General features: G+C 40.2%; 1 protein-coding gene across 1 annotated transcript in view; it reads left to right on the forward strand.

The window, feature by feature from the left end:
- ATP8A2 (ATPase phospholipid transporting 8A2) overlaps positions 1-18,130 on the forward strand; it is a 314,236-nt gene that overhangs the window by 262,458 nt on the left and 33,648 nt on the right. The window contains exon 34 of the mRNA XM_058045068.1: positions 16,847-16,935. Within this exon, the coding sequence (XP_057901051.1) occupies positions 16,847-16,935 (89 nt within the window). The remainder of the gene's footprint in view (positions 1-16,846; positions 16,936-18,130) is intronic.

The raw sequence follows: 18,130 nt of genomic DNA on the forward strand, positions 1-18,130 counted from the left end.
CACACGGGGTTGGATTGTTTCAGTTTGCCAATTCACATTTAGGTTTGATTTCCTGTCTTTAAAATATTTCAGGTAAACCACAATTGTCTGGATGGGAAAGTTAATAGAAGGCACCTAACTCCTGAAAATACATAATCAGTATATGGTGGCACATTTATTTTCAGAAACATTATTGGCATGCTAATAGCTGTCTTAGGTTGTAATCATGTTAGTCAGGGCAATTGGATGTGGTAACACCCTGAATGTGTCAAAACAGACGTAGGCAGCTGACAGTGTGCAGAAATCAATCACTCGCTCTCTTTTCTTAAGTGATGTGTGAAGTCTATACCATAATAAAAGTAGGCTTGAAGTCCTCAATTAATATATGACCATACCAAAATTTAAAATGCACAGACTTCCATTTCCTAATTAATAAATACTTAGGCTAATGAAAGACAGTGGCAATTTTAATCCCGCATATTTAAGAATCTCTGACCCACTGCCAAAGGAGAATATAGTTGTGGGAAAAATAATTAGACATTTCTTTAGCATGCTTTTATTTTGGATCTGAAACCATTTAGAGGCAAGCTGATATCTCTATGATCATTGTGCAGTGGATCTAGGAAATCTGTGTTTAAGCAGGGAGGTTGGACAAGGTCGGCCCACTGGTGGTCCCTCCCAACTCTAACACTTCTGTGATTGTATCATTTTCTTCCAGTAGATAAGGAAACAAAATTACAGATGGGGGAATTGGCAAGGTGAAGTACAGCTATAGTAGCAGACTCTTAAGTAAAGGTTGTGGAGGAGTCGACTATAAGTAACTGTGTGTGTTGTGGCCTCTTTCAAATCGGCATAAAGTTTATGCTGAAATTGTTCCTGACTACATTTTGATAGGTTTGCAAAAAGGACCACAAAATGAATGCTGATCAAAATGGTGGGGGTGGGTGTCTGACTACAAGGGGAGCTGCAAACAGAAGGGATTTGGCTTTTGTTTTACTGCTCTGCCTGTTGATCCATTGAGACACAGAAATTGGACACTGGGCTTGATGAAAGTGTAAGTGAAGGGGGGTAGTGAGCTTCCTGTGCCAAAAATGAGCATGTATTGGAAAGGCTGAATATGGGTTAGGAAAATCAAAACAGTGTAATGATACAGAGACAGTGCTGTCAGTAACACAGAAGAGTTTAAGAAAAGGCAAAGATTGTTTTGTGAGGAAGCACCAGTGTCACATTAACTTGGGGAAGAATTTGGCTCATGGTATTTACTGTCACATCACTCATTTAAAGCCCTAAAAATAGTGTTTATTATAAAACCCCTGACACAGCCATGACTGGTGTAATTCAGATGGCCCCTTTCCTTTTCTAATTTGTGAACAAAGCCGCTCCTTTGAAGAGAAGCGTTTGTTTACAGTTGTTTATCGGTGCAGGAAATGGATCAATTAGATGGAACTTTCTAAGTTAATTGAGTGCCACTACTGAAGCCACCTGACATCATGCTGGTGCCAGCAATGCCAGCTGAGAAATCTCATCCTTGTTGCTGTGGGAAAGACAAGGACATGATGGGAAATGTTATTTTTGGCCCTCAAAAGATTAAAAATTTTAAATATTTATAGAGTCTTATCTAAAATACTGATTGGTTATTAGTGCCTTGAATTGAGGCAGGGATGTATGAATCCCTAGAGCTTTATGACCATACCCCATCTGAATTAATCTGAACCATTAACAAGGAATTGGCGCTCTGAATTTTCCTCTAGCTATATCCTCCTTTCCACACTGCACTGCCTTTATTTTTTCCTCTTGGATTGTTTTGTTAATGATCTAGAATGTAATACCAGCACACAAAAAAATAGCTTTCAGATTCATCCCTCTTTGAAATATTTGGCTTCAGAGCTATATTTATATCTTTTTTTTTCCTGGTTTTTTTCCCTGTTTTTTTTTTTCCTTTCCCTGCTACACAGCCTTATAATCCTTTTTGCCTGCGCAAAACAGAATGACTTCATTAGCATGGTGCTACCTTGTCACTGTATTGAATTTTGCAATCTTTTTCTTACTCAACAATTCTTCCCTACTGACTTAAGGGAGTTTTGGGAGGGGGAGGGAGGAGGCTTAATGTCAATTAAGCTGGATTTTTTTTATTCTGGATTATTTTTTCCTGACAAATTGATGGCCTGTTTTGAGAGTGGAGAAGCTATTGGATGCATTTGTTAGTGTTGCAAACCCGTATTTTTCCTGTCAGTTGCAGAATAGCTCTGGCTTATGACAACTGTAATGAGGTCCTCGATAATGCTTCTGTGGCCTGTAGCAAATGAGCTTATTGTGGGAGCCAGGAACCCTTTCAGAAAGCCCCAATTTCAGAGCTGAGAGAGAAACAGGAGAGCACAACCTTTAAGTAAACCTCCTCTCGTCTAATCTTGAGTCTTGCAGGAGAACCACTTGAGGCTACCAGTGAGGTTGAAACTATTCAGTGTGGCTAATGTTTAGCATCTAATATGAAAAAAAAATACCAAACCAGAAACCTCTTTTCCTCTGATATGATTTTGATGTTGCTGTCAGGCTTGTGGTAAAAGAATGAATGATCTTGGGATGTACTTTAAGGGCAGAGCACACAGGAATACTCTGCAGGTCAGTTACCTTAAAAATGTCTCAAATTCAATAGGCTTGTGAGCCCTTGGCAAGCTTAATTAAACTTAAAGGAAAGCAGAAATAAGAATTTAAAATGCTGGTTTGGTTCACATAAATCTGAGTAAGCCAAAGTCTGGATTACTCAATTCCAATGAGTAATTGGTTGTGGGATTTGTTTTGTGAGCATTTTCCTGCACAGTGCAAATTCTCAGCATCCTTCTCTTTCACTGTGCATGTTGTGTCAGTCTCTGAAGAAGGAGAGGAAGGATCTTAAGGTTATGATTTGGAATGTCCTCCCTGTCACCCTTTTTCCTCTCAGGCCACCTGCAGATATGCTGGAAAGGATATGTAGGGTGAGGGAGATACAATGGTACTCATTGGAGTATATACCTGAGACTCTGTCTGTGCAGCTGTGTTCCATGCTGGGACCTTGGAAAATAGCTCCCTAGAAGGGATTGCAAAGCCCCACTCTGCAGTTAAGTTTAAAAGGAAGTCATAAGCTGGCCATAACATGTGGCTTTGTGGGCTGAAAGCTTGTCACTTTTGAAGGAGCTGAACCCCAGAACCTAGCACTGTGGTTTTGTTTTTCCTCTGTTAAAAATATTCTTTAGGGAGCTCTGCATAACACATCTTCACTGAGTTATCTTTCTCCCTTTCTCCTTTTGATTGAAATACACATGGCTTTATGAACAGTTTAGTTTACTTGTCTGTTAAGCTAAACTAAAAGCTTTGAGGAGCTTCTGCAATGGATTTAAGTATCACTGAACCAGCTGGCTGCTTGTCCTTGCTGTGAGAGAAATCAGTCAGATTCCAGCTCCTGTGTGCACAGGTCCTTAGTTTCTGGAGCTCTCAGTGTCTCCTTCATCTGCAGCCTCCAGCTGATGCAGTCTAAATAATGCATATTTGGTGCCAGTACATGTTTCTTACTGTCTTGGCCATGACAATGCCCAGTGGCAGATGATTAGGAAGAGTATAAGAACAGGAAGGGATGTAATGGTGCTTCTGTGGTGTAGTCTGCTACCTCTAAGCAGGTCAGGAATTTCAACATTGAGGAATAATACCTTTGGTTTTATGTGGTGTGATCACTCTCTGGTCCACAGCAATGTCCTGAATCATGTGCTAGAAATGGGAAAGCATCTTACCTCCATGTAGTTTTGAACCTACCACTGGCTGTCTGCTCTGGTGTTCCAAGTTCTTGTACTGGAAAAAGAAAGGAACAATTACTCTTTTTACCTGCTTTCTGTCTGCCATTCTTGCCCTTCCAGGCCTTTATGTAGTCTTTCTCTGTCTCTCTCCTTCAATGAAAGTCCTTGCACTAGTCATTACTCACAGTGAAACCATGCCATACTGTGGTCACTTCTGTTGCCTTTCCTCTCAACCTTTTCTAATTCTCTGATGCCCTTTTTGGAATGAAGACAGCACATTGATGAAGCACAGTTAGTTGCTTGGGATTTTTTTATAGCAGCAAAATATTTATGTGTCTTCAATCCCATTTCTAGTAAGTCCTAACACTGAATTTGCTTTTCTGTACTCCTGGACAACAGGATTGCATTCTTAGGCCTTCAGCTGACTATTCCTAATATAAGTTCCCCCCATGTCTATTGCTTTTTACTGAACCACATTGAATTTTATTATTTAGCAAAATATTACCATCTGCACAGAGCAACTCTCTCCCTTTCCCACCAGCTGTATCAGGGAAAGAATTAGAAGGGTAAAAGATAGAAAACTCATGGGTTGAGATAAAGACAGTTTAATAAGGAAAGCAAAAACTGCACACACAAGAAGCAAAACCAGGAATTAATTCACTGCTTCCCATGGGCAGGGAGGTGTTCAGCCATGTCCAGGAGAGCAGGGCCCTATCAGATGTATTGGTTACTCAGGAAGACAAAAACTATCCCTTCAGCGGTCCCCCTCTTCCTCCTGCTTTCTCCCATTTTATACACTGAGCATGATGTCAGATGGTCTGGAATTTTCCTTTGGTCCATTGGGGTCACCTGGCTGTGTTTCCTCCCAACCTCCCTTGTATTCCTAACCTCCCCCCTCCAGAATGGCAGTATGGAAATCAGAAAAGGCCTTGGCCCTGTGTAAGCCCTGCTCAGTAATAACCAAAACATCTCTGTGTTATCAACCTTGTGTTCAGCACAAATCCAAAACACAGCCTATTCCAGCCACTGTGAACAAAATTAACTCTACCCCAGCAAAAGCCAGCACATTGTAATCTGAGAAATAAAGTTTTCTACCACACAGATATGGTGTACAGCTCAAATTAGTAAGCAACATAGTTCTTGCTGGAGAGCCCCAAATAGAAAGAAACAGGGAAATGCAAAGTATTTTAAATATTTAATCTGACTCTACTTGAGCATTAGCATGACCCATGGTCCAAAGTCACTTAAGTGTTCTTGAAAAATACCATAATCATTAGTAAGCAGCTTGCAGTGTTGATTGCTGGTCAGATGTGTACACAGGGAGGAGGGGGAGGTACCCACCATGGGCCAAGGTAAACCTCCAGAGTCCCTAAAGGGGGGAAACAATGGCTTAAATTTAAAGATTTCTAGTAAGCTTTTTAAAAATGCTAGTTGTTTATTACTCCAAGGCTTAAAGACTTTGGGATTTGTTTCCAGTGTCACAGCTTTGAAAAATAATACTTTGACTATTTTCAAAATATTTTAGAATTTTCTACTATTTTCACGAAAATTCTAAAATTACTGATCTTCATCTACTGTACCTTGCAGGCTTTAAGCAGAATATAAATCCAGCTTTTTTAGTAGTCAGGCAGAGACTATGTCAGAACTGTTCCTGATTATATGGGGCTGACACAATTTTAAAGAGTAGACGTATGGGAGTGTTTCTTTTAAAACCACACACAACATGCCATTGTAGGATTTTTGCACAGAGAAGGAAATAAACTAGGTCAGCATAGGTCAAACTTCAGTCTTCCAGTGAGAAAAGCATCTATTTTAAGTGGAAGATGAGAAATGATATAGTAACTGTTACCCTGAAGTGAAAAATGGTGCTGTTTATGTATTTAATTGCTCAGGGTTTGCAGTGGGGCTTTGAATTCCGCTGCTGTCGGATCTTGCGTTGCCGCTGTCGATCACGAGTTTTCTCTTGCTTGAAAGACTCATGGTGAATTTATTTTGGATGGTTTCTTAACAGGTGTTTCCTCAAGGCTCCAAAGGCTTTAGCTGAGAGCCGTGCTGCATGTCCGGAGCTCTCAGCTGCAATCACACACGGCCTGACGCGGGCTGGTGTGTTTACCCATCTGTGGCCACGCTGACAGCAGGCCCTGGCGGCCCCGCTGCCCGGCCGGGACACGGAACAGATGTCGGGGATTAGGGGGAAGGATCTGGGGAGGCTCTGGGGCTGCGCAGTGGTGGAAGTCATTCATTGTGGAGTCGTTCATTGGAGTCATTCATTGGAGTCATTCATTGTGGAGACGTGGATGGGGCTGCTGGGCCAGTGCTGAGGGGTCACCCAGAATGAGCCTCAGTGGTTTTGTGTATCTCAATCATAACCAAATGTTTTCTTGGTACCCTTTAGTTAAAGGGAAGCGTAAATCAATTCAATAAGATAAAGTTAGTGCGCCAAGTGTATTTTATTTTTACAGTGTTCTTCCCAGCAAAGAGCTGGAGATGTGGGCCTCTGAAAGTCATGCTGTGGATGGAAAGGCTGTCCTCCTGTGAGAGAGGAGGTGGCTGTGCCTGACCTGGGGCCAGGCAGCCAGGGGAGCCTCTGCACCTTGGACCGGCACTCATGGTCAATTTGTCATTTTGTCAGTGTTTTATGCTTAAGAGAATGTTTCCTGTGGGACTGCTTGTCTTCAGCTGTTGGGTTTATCAATGGCCCTTGTGTTTGGAACATTCTGTGCTTGGAAATCAACCATATGTGGAAACATAGCGGTAGCACAAGGTGACCAAGACTGATCAGTGCATGGCACTAAGTGTCCTCTACAGACATTGAATACTGACTGCCTCACCTTACTGGGAGGCTTGTCAGGCATCTCACTGAGCTGGAAGCTAACTTTTGGCTGCAATTCATTAAGTTATGGAATCAGAGCAGGCACCTGTAGCTGTGGTTTGTAATATGAAAAGAAAATTACATAAATTGTTACAATATCAATATTGTGGGGCTGTTGTAAAGATTTCAGTAAACGGTGAAAGGAAGGGTGAAAAATAGAGGCACAGAGTGCATCTCCAGGCTTTGGCAAGAGACAGGAGAGTGCAGTGGGAGTTGCTGCAGATGTACTTCTTATGTGACAATACAAGGCACAGCGGCACGGTGGCTCTGTGAAAAAGTTGTATGTGCTCAAGCAATGGCATAAATTATTCTGGGAATGAAAACAAAGGAAAGGAGTAAGGTTCTAAAGGAAAAACTATTTATTTGTGTAAGGCTCCATGGATCTGAGTTGAATTGCAGTCATGCTAAAATAACCCAAAGCCTTTTAGGGTCTCCAGGAGAAGCAGTATGCCAGTAAAGAAAACTTCGAGCTAACTGCATTCAGAATATGCTTTAAGAATGTAACCATTGAATGAAGATAAAATCCATGTGAATATGTAGTGACTGAGCTAGTAAATTACTCTTCCTGGAGAAATAAAATGTGGGGAAGTAATGGCTGTTATCTGATGCGAACCAACCATCGCTGTAAGAGATTTAGATCTCTAAAGCTGAGTATAAAGGACACAGTTTTCCAGAATGCAGAACTCCCTCTATGGAAGTGGTGTACTTTCAGCTGCTGTTGACTTTGGTAAGAATTCAACATGCTTATCAATTTATAAACCTATGCCCCCATTTCAAAAACTTGGAAAAGATCTACTTCTCTGGGCCTTGCAGTTACGAGATGTAATTCTTGCTGTATGACTATTAGCTGTTTTCTGAAATTCTTGAGCTATGAAGGAATCTATAGGATGTGAGACATGGGGAATAGTGTTATCCTGGTAAATGCAATGTCAAACCATATTAGGGAATAAGCAAGTTAAAAACAGAAGATCAACAACAGTGTTTTCCGTTTGTGGGTTTCAGTGCTGTAATTCATTGCAGACAACAAACCACATGTGGAATTGCAGCACTCTCCAACAAGCTGCCTGCAAGAGCAGGTGTCAGCCTGCCCCATTTAAATTGCTACATCAGGACTCTGGAGAGCAGCAGCAGTCTTGCTGGCATCAGCTCATTTGCCAGATTTGGGGACAAAATGCTGAATCTAATTTGAACTAATACTCATGGAAGTGTTGCCACGGGCTATTTTAGATCTTAATATGCGCTGTAGAACTTCAGTTTTGGTCAGCAGCTTCAGTCAGGACCTAGAATTGTTTAGGTGGCTCAGGCATGTGGATAGATACCGGATTATACTTACCTGAAATATTTAATAGTGTTAATTTAATAATGTTAAACCCTAACTTAATATTGGGGTTTTTTAATGGACTCTCTTAAGATGATCTATAAAAGCACAAAAAAGTTTAGCATGAAGACACACACAGTAGCAAAACAAGTAGTAAAGGAATAAATGCAGATTTAAAAGATTTTTCTTGTTAAGTTAGTAAAACAATCATGTGACATGGGGCAAGTATTATTTCATACTAATATAAAATTGCTATTTTCCAATTAAATATTTGTTTGTTTGAAAGCTTACTTTCAAAACATTCCACTGAGGGTGGTTTTATACTTTGTGTTTTCTGAGGATAGAGCATATACCCAAATTCATACTGCAAAACCATGGCAAAAGTGAAGTGGTCTTTCCACTCCTGATAGAGGATCTTTTTACTTAGGAATGCTAATACTGAGAAGGAGGGAATATCTTGAAACAAATGTATTTTATGTGAGGAAGCCAGTGCTGTTGCAGTAGCAGAGTTGGGAAATTTTCAGCACACAAAGCCAGCAAATTTGAAGGTTCTGAATATTTTTGTAGATGTAACTTAGCAAGTTGTACGAATATCCTGTATCTTTTCTGGCAAGGAGCAGCTTCCTCTAAACATAATTACTCCCTTGGAGTTTCAAATTCAAAGGTGGGTTCTGTAATTTTTTTTTCCCCCTGCAGCCTTAATGATCAAGGCACAATTATTAATAAGGGCAGCTACTCTACAAGAGTTGTTCCTCTTAAAACCTTTACAGAAACTTAGAGACACCAAACAAGAGTGGTTACATGCTGAACATTACTTCAGAAGGAGAATGTAAAGTATAAATTTCTTCTATGCAGAGTAGAAGTTTATCCAAAAGTGCATGAAGCAGTGAACAGGACAAACTGTTACATTGTCGAGTCTGTCCAAATTACTCTTTCAGATTTCATGCCTTTGTTGGTGCAATTTGAGGGGAGGAGGAGGGCAAAAAAAAAAGATTCTTAAAGAGGTATGTATAGGTGTGACTTTGCTTTCATCCTGGCATCACTTCCCTACATGTTTCACGTTGGCTCAGTGGAGTTCTGGAATCATGGCAGGTCACTGCCCAGCAGCTGCAGCTGCTCATGGGCCTGCTTTGCCACACTCTGCAGGGGAAGTTCATCTTTATTGGAGTGTAAAAGAGAATTATATTGTGTTGCACAACTGCGTAATTGTGGACACATCTCAGAAAACTCAAACTATCATATAATTCCGAATAATACCAAGCCTGACTAAGGTGAGGAAAAATAAATCTTGGATGACATAAACATTTTTTTTCCAAGTTGTTCATGGTTTTAATTTGTGCTGGAGAGGCTCATGCTAATACAGAAGGGTATTTTAATTTTTTTTTTCATGTGAAAAAATAATTAGCGCCTGGTGCTATTTAGGTAAAAATTTACTGAGATGTTTCATCCACTATGAGGAGAAGGGCCTTTGGTTAATGAGATCTGTGCTTTCTAAAAAAAATTCATTAATCCACTTAGCCACTTACATGGCGCATGATTTTACCACTAACTTTTAACCAACAGTTTTCTCCAAATGACTATGAAGAAACATAAATTCACTTTTTTTTAGCTTAGCGTAATGAATAATGAAAAAAATTACAGGCTGTGTGGAATTGAATCAGAGTTTACACTGCTAGTGAACCATAAAATCAAATTAAAACACTATCTGATTAATTTTCTTAATTCTCTGCTATCAGAGTAATAGTGGAGGGTAGCATGGGCAGGCTCCTTGTTTAATTGGTACTGTTGTATACTATTTAATAAATGAGATAAAGTCATTTCTTCCTTAAGCAGGATGTAGAATGTATCTTTAGTTAACACAAAACAGAACTTATTTTAGCATCCTGTGGGATGTATTTGGCCAATGATATGTTCATGTATCTAATTTACATTAAGAAATAGAATAAAAATAGGTTTTTAACTTGCTGTGTTCCTCCATTATGGAAAAAGAGTTTCTGATAAGAAAATAAAAGGATCTAGAAGATCCTTTAACTATGCTCCTATGGTTTTATGGCTCTATCTAGTCCTTTCAAAACCATGGCTGTGTATGTGAAGTTAGTTTTGGTGGGTGTTTTCTTCCCCTTGAAGGTTTTAATTTTTGATTTGTAACTTTGTACTGCTAACTCCTGATCATGAAATAACTTAAAGCAAGCAATTTGTCTTTTTTGAGTTGACATTATATTTTTCTTGGTCTTCTGTACTTCAGTTTGTATTTTCCTGCTTTCTTTTATCTGTCATAACCAGCAGCTTCATTAATGAAAAGCTTCTTGCCTGATGCCTGGATCTCAAAACACCTTGGGCTTTACTAGGAATGCCAAATTCATGCCTTTGTGCTGGTGTTGGCAATTTTCTTTTTGCTCAAAGTATAGCTCCTTTTGTCCCTCCCTACATTTATATCCAGGTGCTATATTAAAAATATCAACAAGCTTCATACCTAGAGAGCTAGACAGTGGATAGATTTCTTACTCTAGGCTCCCATGTGTCTTCAAGTATGACTGGCAAAATTAAGAGAAAAGGGTAAAATATTTGAGTGAGGTATCTGATTTTTTTTTCTCCTTTTCTCCTTCTGCTATTCTCAAGGGGATGTGTTGGTATGAGCAGAGACTGGGAGAGGGAGGAAATAGTTTTGAGACTGGACCAGTGTGTCATTGTGTTAAATGCAGCCAGCCAGTGAGGTCATTGTTTTCATCTGAGTAATTTTAGAGTGAAAATTCTTACATTATGGAAAACATTGCACATCTTTATTTCAGATATGGAAATATCCAGCCAGCCTTTCAGTGGCAGAGCTCTGCTGATTTCATCTGAGGTACTCCTGACTCCCAGTGGTGTAAGCAGGAGGGGAAATCAAATTCTTCTGCCTCATTTCTTAACACTTTGCCACTAACCCAAAGGGCTTATTCTTTAGGTACTTTTCCAGCCTAGGTATTTGTTCAAGAGGGAGCTAGTAAATCTGTTGATTGCACCTGTCAGCCCTGAATCTACAGATCTGTCCAGCCTGGAGCTGGCTGCAGTTATGTTGCAGGGAAAAGTTCTTAAGCACCAACTCAGGTTGAGACTAGACTGTGTTTGTGTGCACAGGGAAAATACTCGAGACTGTATTCTTGGATATTGGTTCTATTTCATACTTGGGCTCCAGTAGGCTCATTCTCCATGTAATGTGATTTAATTGGGGGACTTGGGCAATCTGCCCAGCTCTGCAGTCAGTTTGTGTGACCATGAGCTAGCCCTGTCATCTCTCTGCACTTACATTTTAATGTATGTGATCTCTAAGGTCTAGGGTCTGATGTTTGTAGCACCTTGAGGGTTTTGTATAATACAGGAATTTTAAAACTATCTCTGTATTTTCTATAGTGTTAACAGCATGGGGTGGAGATAATGACCATTCCACACAAGCTATAATAGAAATAGTAGGAGGTTTTGATTTAATGTAACAAAGCTTTTTTATCATTTGAAGTGTGAGAAAGCCATTGCTAGCTGATGCCTTGAGAATAATTTATGAAAAATGTGTTGGTTTACGGCACAATATCTACCAGTTGTTACATGGCATGGACTGCTTAGAGTGTTAGTTTGTGGCAAGTCTTGTGTCTCCTTAAGACTTCTTCAGTCATTTGATTGCTAAAGAATTAATACTTCTATCCATTTGAGGTAAAACTTCCAGGCCTTTTGAAAGAAAACTACCCAGGGCTAGCACTGAAACATTCAGGCTTAGGAGGACCCAAAATGTGCAGACTGTGCACAATGCAGTTCTCTAAAGGAAAACGGGTGGGTAATAGTCTACAAACTATAAATATATATTTGCTGAGGTGCTTGCTCAATGATATTGTTCATAATATGCAATAGGATTTTTTTGTGCATGGAATCTTTTTCTCTTCCTACTGAAGTTAGGGACCAAATTTACTTGTGAGAAGCATTTTAAAAATTAGAAAAAAAAGAGAAAAGAACAAACCTGCAGTAAAGATGTCAAAGTTGGGACATCACTAAAAGTGCAACAATTTCAAGATTGAGGCAGAAGGTGTTTTACTTTCTACTGAATCTATTTCCTAGACATTTAAAGCAGTATTTGAATTAGTCCTATTGAGTCTGTAGAGCAGAAGAAAGGCCATCTTTTGCAGGAATCTGAGAGTTTTCAGAGCGTTGCTGCAGTGTGTCTTGATGCTAATGCTTGAACTTCTCAAAGAGAGTAATATGTTTGTCCATACCTCGTGCCTTCAGATGGGGCACTGAAATGTAAGTGAAGCAGGACTGTTTGCCCAAGCTAGCAGCACCAGTGGGAAAATGTCTGTGCCTGAGGGCTCAGGAATTGCACCTCAGGTCGATGGCTGGGGGCAGGCTTTGAAGAAGCTGCCCTCAGTGACTGAAAAGTGACTGACATGCTTCCATGTGAATTGCCTAACATGGGATGGGAGCAGAGTGACCAACTGGGCTTCCCCTGCCCCAGCTCTAGCCCTTCTGGCGTGGTGTGCTCAAACCAAGCCACTGGTCTAGAACTGCTGGAGAGGAGGCACTGGCAGACAGGTCCCCCTGGTGCATCTCAGTTGCTGCCTCCAGCTGTGTTGGTGCAGCTGGGCATTCACTGCTTCCTGCTTTGGCTGCCCAGGCAGAGCAGGTGGAGCAGCAGGGCCCAGCTCCCAGAGCTGCACTTGCAGCTCCAGCCACTGGTGTCATCAGTGTCTGCCAAGTCCAGATCAAGAGTACCTCAGTGATGACAGTGAGTATTTCTTGTCCCTCACAATAATCATGTGGCCATCCTCTCCCTCACTCCTCCTTTCCCAAGTGCTGCCAAAAGCAGTGCCATGCTCTCATCCACATTTGACTACTGGGGACCCAGTGATGTGCCAAGTGCAGGTTGCACTTGAATCCCTAGTGCACAAAGCTGGAATTGAATGAGTATGAAACTGCAGTTGAGTGACTTATTGGGTCCTTATCCATGTCTCATGGAGAGAGCTCTGATCAGGCTCCAGGCACACTTCCAGGAATAATTTTTTTTTGTGCTGGAAACATAAAGCCAGCTGTTTCCATCATGATCTTATACTTCTACTGTCCATTTTTTGTCAAAGTTAAGATATGAGGAAATGAAATTTAAAAAAACTTTTGTTATTCAAAATAGGAATTTTAATTTTGTTTCTTTTTTGTTGAGTGATATGATTGAGATCCTTGCTTGCTTGGTCTGAATCATTTACTGGTCCCCAGCTGTCTAACCATGCTGTGATAAGAGTACCAGAACAGTGTGTATATTGACTTCCCATCCCTGGGCACTTTTGGCCTTTTTCTCCTTGGAAGTTGTTGAAAATAGTGACACTACCTATTGGTAAAACAGTACAACAAGAAATGATGCTTATGAACATACTAAGAATAGTGAAATGGAGAAGAGAGCTTGAAATGTACTCCAGATTGTATTGCAATTTAAGGTGTTTTTTTTAAACAATCTATTCTCCATTTTATATGCTTGTGCATAACATGTCCTTGAGTTAAAATAAGTAAAGAAAAACAAAAACTCCAACCAACAAATGTAAAACCACCTTAACCTATGGTTTCTAAAATAATAGTACAAAGACAATCTTCCTGGTCATTCTGTGCTGATTGGTCTGTTGATCAGTGCTATTACTTCTTTTAATGTTTTTAAAATGAAAAAAAAAGAAATTGTCCGCCCTTAAAAATGCTATTTAGAAGATGTTAAAGGCATTGGGATTTAAATTATTTCCTCCTCAGTTGCGAAATAACTGAAGCTAACTTCTTCTTCTTTCTTTTCTTGTTCCCATTCTTTATTTTTAACAAATGTTATCAATTCTCTAAAATGAATGCTTTGTCTGTGGCAGATTAATCAGTGTTTGAAAGGCAGTTACTGGTGGCTGCAGTTTAAGTTGCAGTGTTCTCAGAAGGAGGACTTGCATTAATCTCAAGTGGTTTTGGGGGTGCATTGTGATTAATGGTCTCTGGCAACTCACCTTGGGTGTGATAGTCACTCATGTTTACATCAGTAGACAGAACAAAAATGACTTAGTTACATATCATGGGGCCTCTGTGATGACAGAGATGGTCAATATTTAGAATTTGTTTAAAAAACAACCTATTTCTACTCCTGCTTTGTGTGATGATCTTGACAAAAAGAGAATTGTAGTGGTTTCTATTTGGAATCTCTGCTTTTTTTTTATCTTGGGGTGATAACTGATAGCTGAAGAGTGTTATTCACAGGAACTGGGTATAGAAATGCCATGTTTCACTGAAGATGTATTGCAGTACTCTCTTCACTGTTGTCATGACTGGCTGAGCAACTGGAATGGAGCACAGCAACAGCTGGGAAGCGTGAGGAAAGCTTTGTAGGGATAAATAGGTGCTCTTATTGCAGCTTCCGTTCATAACCCAGCTCACTGTCCTACGAGTTCGGGACTAACCTAAAAGTGCTGTCTATGGATGTCCCCAGAGCACATTGGGTGATTTGCTGTGAATGTTCTGCTGTGGAGCTCCCATCCTGTGAGAAGAGGGTAACCCTGTGAGGGAGGAGACTGTGCTCAGAGGCAGAGCTGTGCATGCAAGACAGACCAGACTGTTGTGAAGCACAGCAGTCCTGTAAGTCCAAGAGGAAACTAGAGATGAGCAGGAAAGAAACCTTCCAGATGAGCTGAGGAATAGAGTAAAACTTTGATGAGGACTGCGTGGGAAAAGCCTTCCTAGTAGTAAAATGAGTATCTGACAGGGTTCCAATGAGATTAATAGTTTTACTATTATGGTGAAGTTTTTGGACAGAATAATACTTGAGTAAAATACATAATTGCAAGGAAAAAAGTATTTGGCTTTGAGGTTTTTACCAACATGCCACATGTCCAAATTCATAGCCATTGAATGAGATGTCAGCATTTGTAACAAAAATAATAGCATTTTAACGTCTATTGTACACATATTCAGAATGTTCTGCACTGTGAAAGTGTGTCAAGTTGCTTTCGGCTAGAAAAGCAAGAAGTGGAATGTAAAATATTTCAATTAAAAATATCAGAAAATGCATATAGAATACTGTGTCACTTTTTTAGCCTTTATTAGCATAGACAGAGCAGGGATGGTGAATGGAAATGCTGATATGATTCTGTGACTCCTAACACTTGCAGGGTCATGGCCAAAGAAAAGCAAAGCATGAGGATAAATCTTATTATGTTTTACCACTGTTATTACAGTTCAACTTCTTGGCTACCAATAAAGTTATTAATTCCCTCTTATTCCTGTACATCCTTTTCCTTAAACAAGCATAGATCAAAACTGTCTGTGTACTTCTGGCATTCTCATGTGAATGTGGGCATGAGGGCTCCCAAATAATGGAGAGCTGATTCTGTGACTGGAATGTGTTTGCTTACTGTCTGTGTGGGTGGCAAAGTGTCCATGAATGTTTTAGCACAGTCTAGCTTGCTCTTGGTATCAGTACACTGGTGGGTCAGTCCAGCAGTGACATGTAGGATTTAACATTTAAAGGTGAAAACCACTTGTGGATGTACTCACTACTGGGCAACCCAAGGGCAAGTTGCTGCTAAATATGACTGAGTTGTTAGATGAACACCTCTAGACAGAGAATGACACTGAGAGAAGGTGCTGGATGCTACTGGTGCACATCCTGTCAGAGCTCTGTGATGGCTTCTCTCAGTTTAAGAGCTTTACTGGAGTGAGTGGTGGAAGTCTACTGTTGTGAGCAATAATTCTCATCTTAGGAGGTGTATAACCACAAATTTTGTCTTCAGTGTATTCAAAGGATAAGGAGGTGTTTCATGTAGTTCCATTTCCTCGGTAGCTCAGCTGTGTCATTACCTGTACCATGGCCTGACACTTCAGCACTGCAGTGCTTGTGTGCTACAGTGTGAGACAAAGCTGAGCCAGCCAAGCCTGTGTTACACTGCTGACATATCAGTAGGTGCCTGTGTGTGGCATAAAAACTACTGAGAAGATTTTGGAAAAGAGAGCAGTGTCCGTAACTGAGGAGAACAAAATCTGTCTAGACGCTGGAAATGCTTTCAGCCTCTATTTCAGTTTTGTGGTGCGCACAAGTAGTTACAGGGGCGAAAAAGTCCTTTCTAATGTGTAGCAAAACTTCACAATGCTGATGGGAAATATGTGTATTCCATGGAAGGGGTGATGAAGTAGTCTCAAACTTTAATCACTATTAATTTATCTGCAAAAGGTTCTAGTGATCTAAAGTAGCATTTCTGTAAATAGTGCTATATTTCAACTTCATTCCATAACTATTTGTGTATGCTGGAATATGCAGGGTTTCCAAATGTCTTCGTTCTCAAATCCCACCAAGTTTTTTCTTCAAGCATTACAACAATGAGAAAAACGCGAATATAAACTTTGAGTTCTTTGTTTGTAAAAAAAGCCATTTGTGGGACGGGAGTGAATCTTTCCCACCCTGGATTTCAGGCAGCAGTAGCCTGAGCAGGAAGTGCTGTATTTAAATGGAATATGACTGAAACATTTTAGTGAGAAATGTATTTTTTTTCATGTCAGTTTGATGCTGCTCAGAGATTTAGGACAGTAGATGGGAAGAGAGTAAGCAAAGGCTACAAAAAGTAGTCAAAAGTGCAAGCAGAATATACTTAGAGTGCTCTTCTCCATGACTAAAAAAGTGTCTGCCTGGATCCACAATTTAATATCATTGGAGGATTTGGTCAAAATGCATAATTTTTCAGAAATGTTTAAGAAATTTGATGTCATAAGGAATTATTGAAAAATGCCGTCACTGTTTGTTAATTATTACCTCACCATTCAATTTCAACACCCAGACCATGGATGCAGTACTAGTTTGATGCCATCACTCCACCTTTTTGCTTGTAAACAACCACTTAACATGTCACAGCTTGAAAACACTCATGAGTTATTTGTTTGTTTTCTTCACAGGCTGGAATGGTGTTAAGATGTGGATACTTCTGGTTTGGCTTGTTTCTTGTGCCCACTGCGTGCCTTGTTAAAGACGTGGCATGGACAGCGTAAGTCCCAAACCAGTCCTCTTGGTGTTGTAGGAATTATTCTCTATGCACATGTTATCCAGTCCAGTATTGTTCTGTGAAGAACTCTGAAGTCTCTCAGTGATTGCAAAATGGTGGTACTCATTTGGAAGGGAAAAAAGGTGAAGTGGGCGATTCCTCACCTGCCATGGCACCCAGCAGTGTGAGAGAATGAATGGCTGGGGGAGGGAATCTGGAGGAGGTGGCCTTGTCTGAGTAGTGAGGGTATGTCACTTTAGCATTACTTGTATTGTCTATGCTTCAGTTGAAGGCAAATTTAAATTGAATGTCTGAGATTTCTTGAAAATGGAGCAAATAATTTGTTGAATCTGACTAAGGTTAGGTAGAAAGTAGAAATGTGGCACTCTTAATCCATAGCCAGGAAGCACTCAGCTCTTTGTCAGCTGCTTTTTACGTTCTCCTTCAGCAACAGGGTCTTTGAAGACTGAACTGGGAGAAGAGCAATACTCTGCTCTTTATGTTTGAAGTGAAATCTTAATGGTACCTTCACTGCCCAGAGAGGAGGAACAAACTTGAAATACAAGCCTGTGTACTTCCCTTCTCTCAAAATTTTGGGGTTTCAAAGCATTGCAGAAGACAAACAATTTCAAGAACTTGGATTTAAAGGGAAGCAATTTACCGTCTCTGCCATTGCAATTTGAAATACAGAAGTAATAATTTTAATTTAGAATTTGTGGCCTTTTGTTCAGCTGACTTTTGTTTTATGCACCAAACCTTCCATCTTTTCCCTTGGAAGGCTGTGTTACAATTAAGAAGGTTTTTTTACATGGATACATAATAACTTTGTGCAAGGGGGACCCGGGACATTCCAACTCTGGGGCAAAAAGGCAGAATCCTGCCTGGAATGAAGAGGAAATACAGGTTAGCTTGTAACTTGTCAGAAAGGCTCACAGTGAAAGCATCATGATACATTTGCTCCCAGAATGGGAGTTGGTCAGTCAGGGAAGATTGTTGGAATCATACAACCATATAGGTTGGAAAAGATCTGTGGGATCATTGAGTCCAGCTGTAAAACTAACACTGCCAAGTCCACCAGTTTGCTTTACAGAAACATGCAGAAAATACAAAAAAACCCAGAGTTTCCCAAGCATAGGCACATTTCAAACACCTTCATGAAAGGTAAGTCATATGCACAGATCAGAAAATCTGGTTTTAT

This window comes from Melospiza georgiana, chromosome 2, assembly GCF_028018845.1.
Source record: "Melospiza georgiana isolate bMelGeo1 chromosome 2, bMelGeo1.pri, whole genome shotgun sequence".
In the NCBI taxonomy this organism is placed as follows: domain Eukaryota; kingdom Metazoa; phylum Chordata; class Aves; order Passeriformes; family Passerellidae; genus Melospiza; species Melospiza georgiana.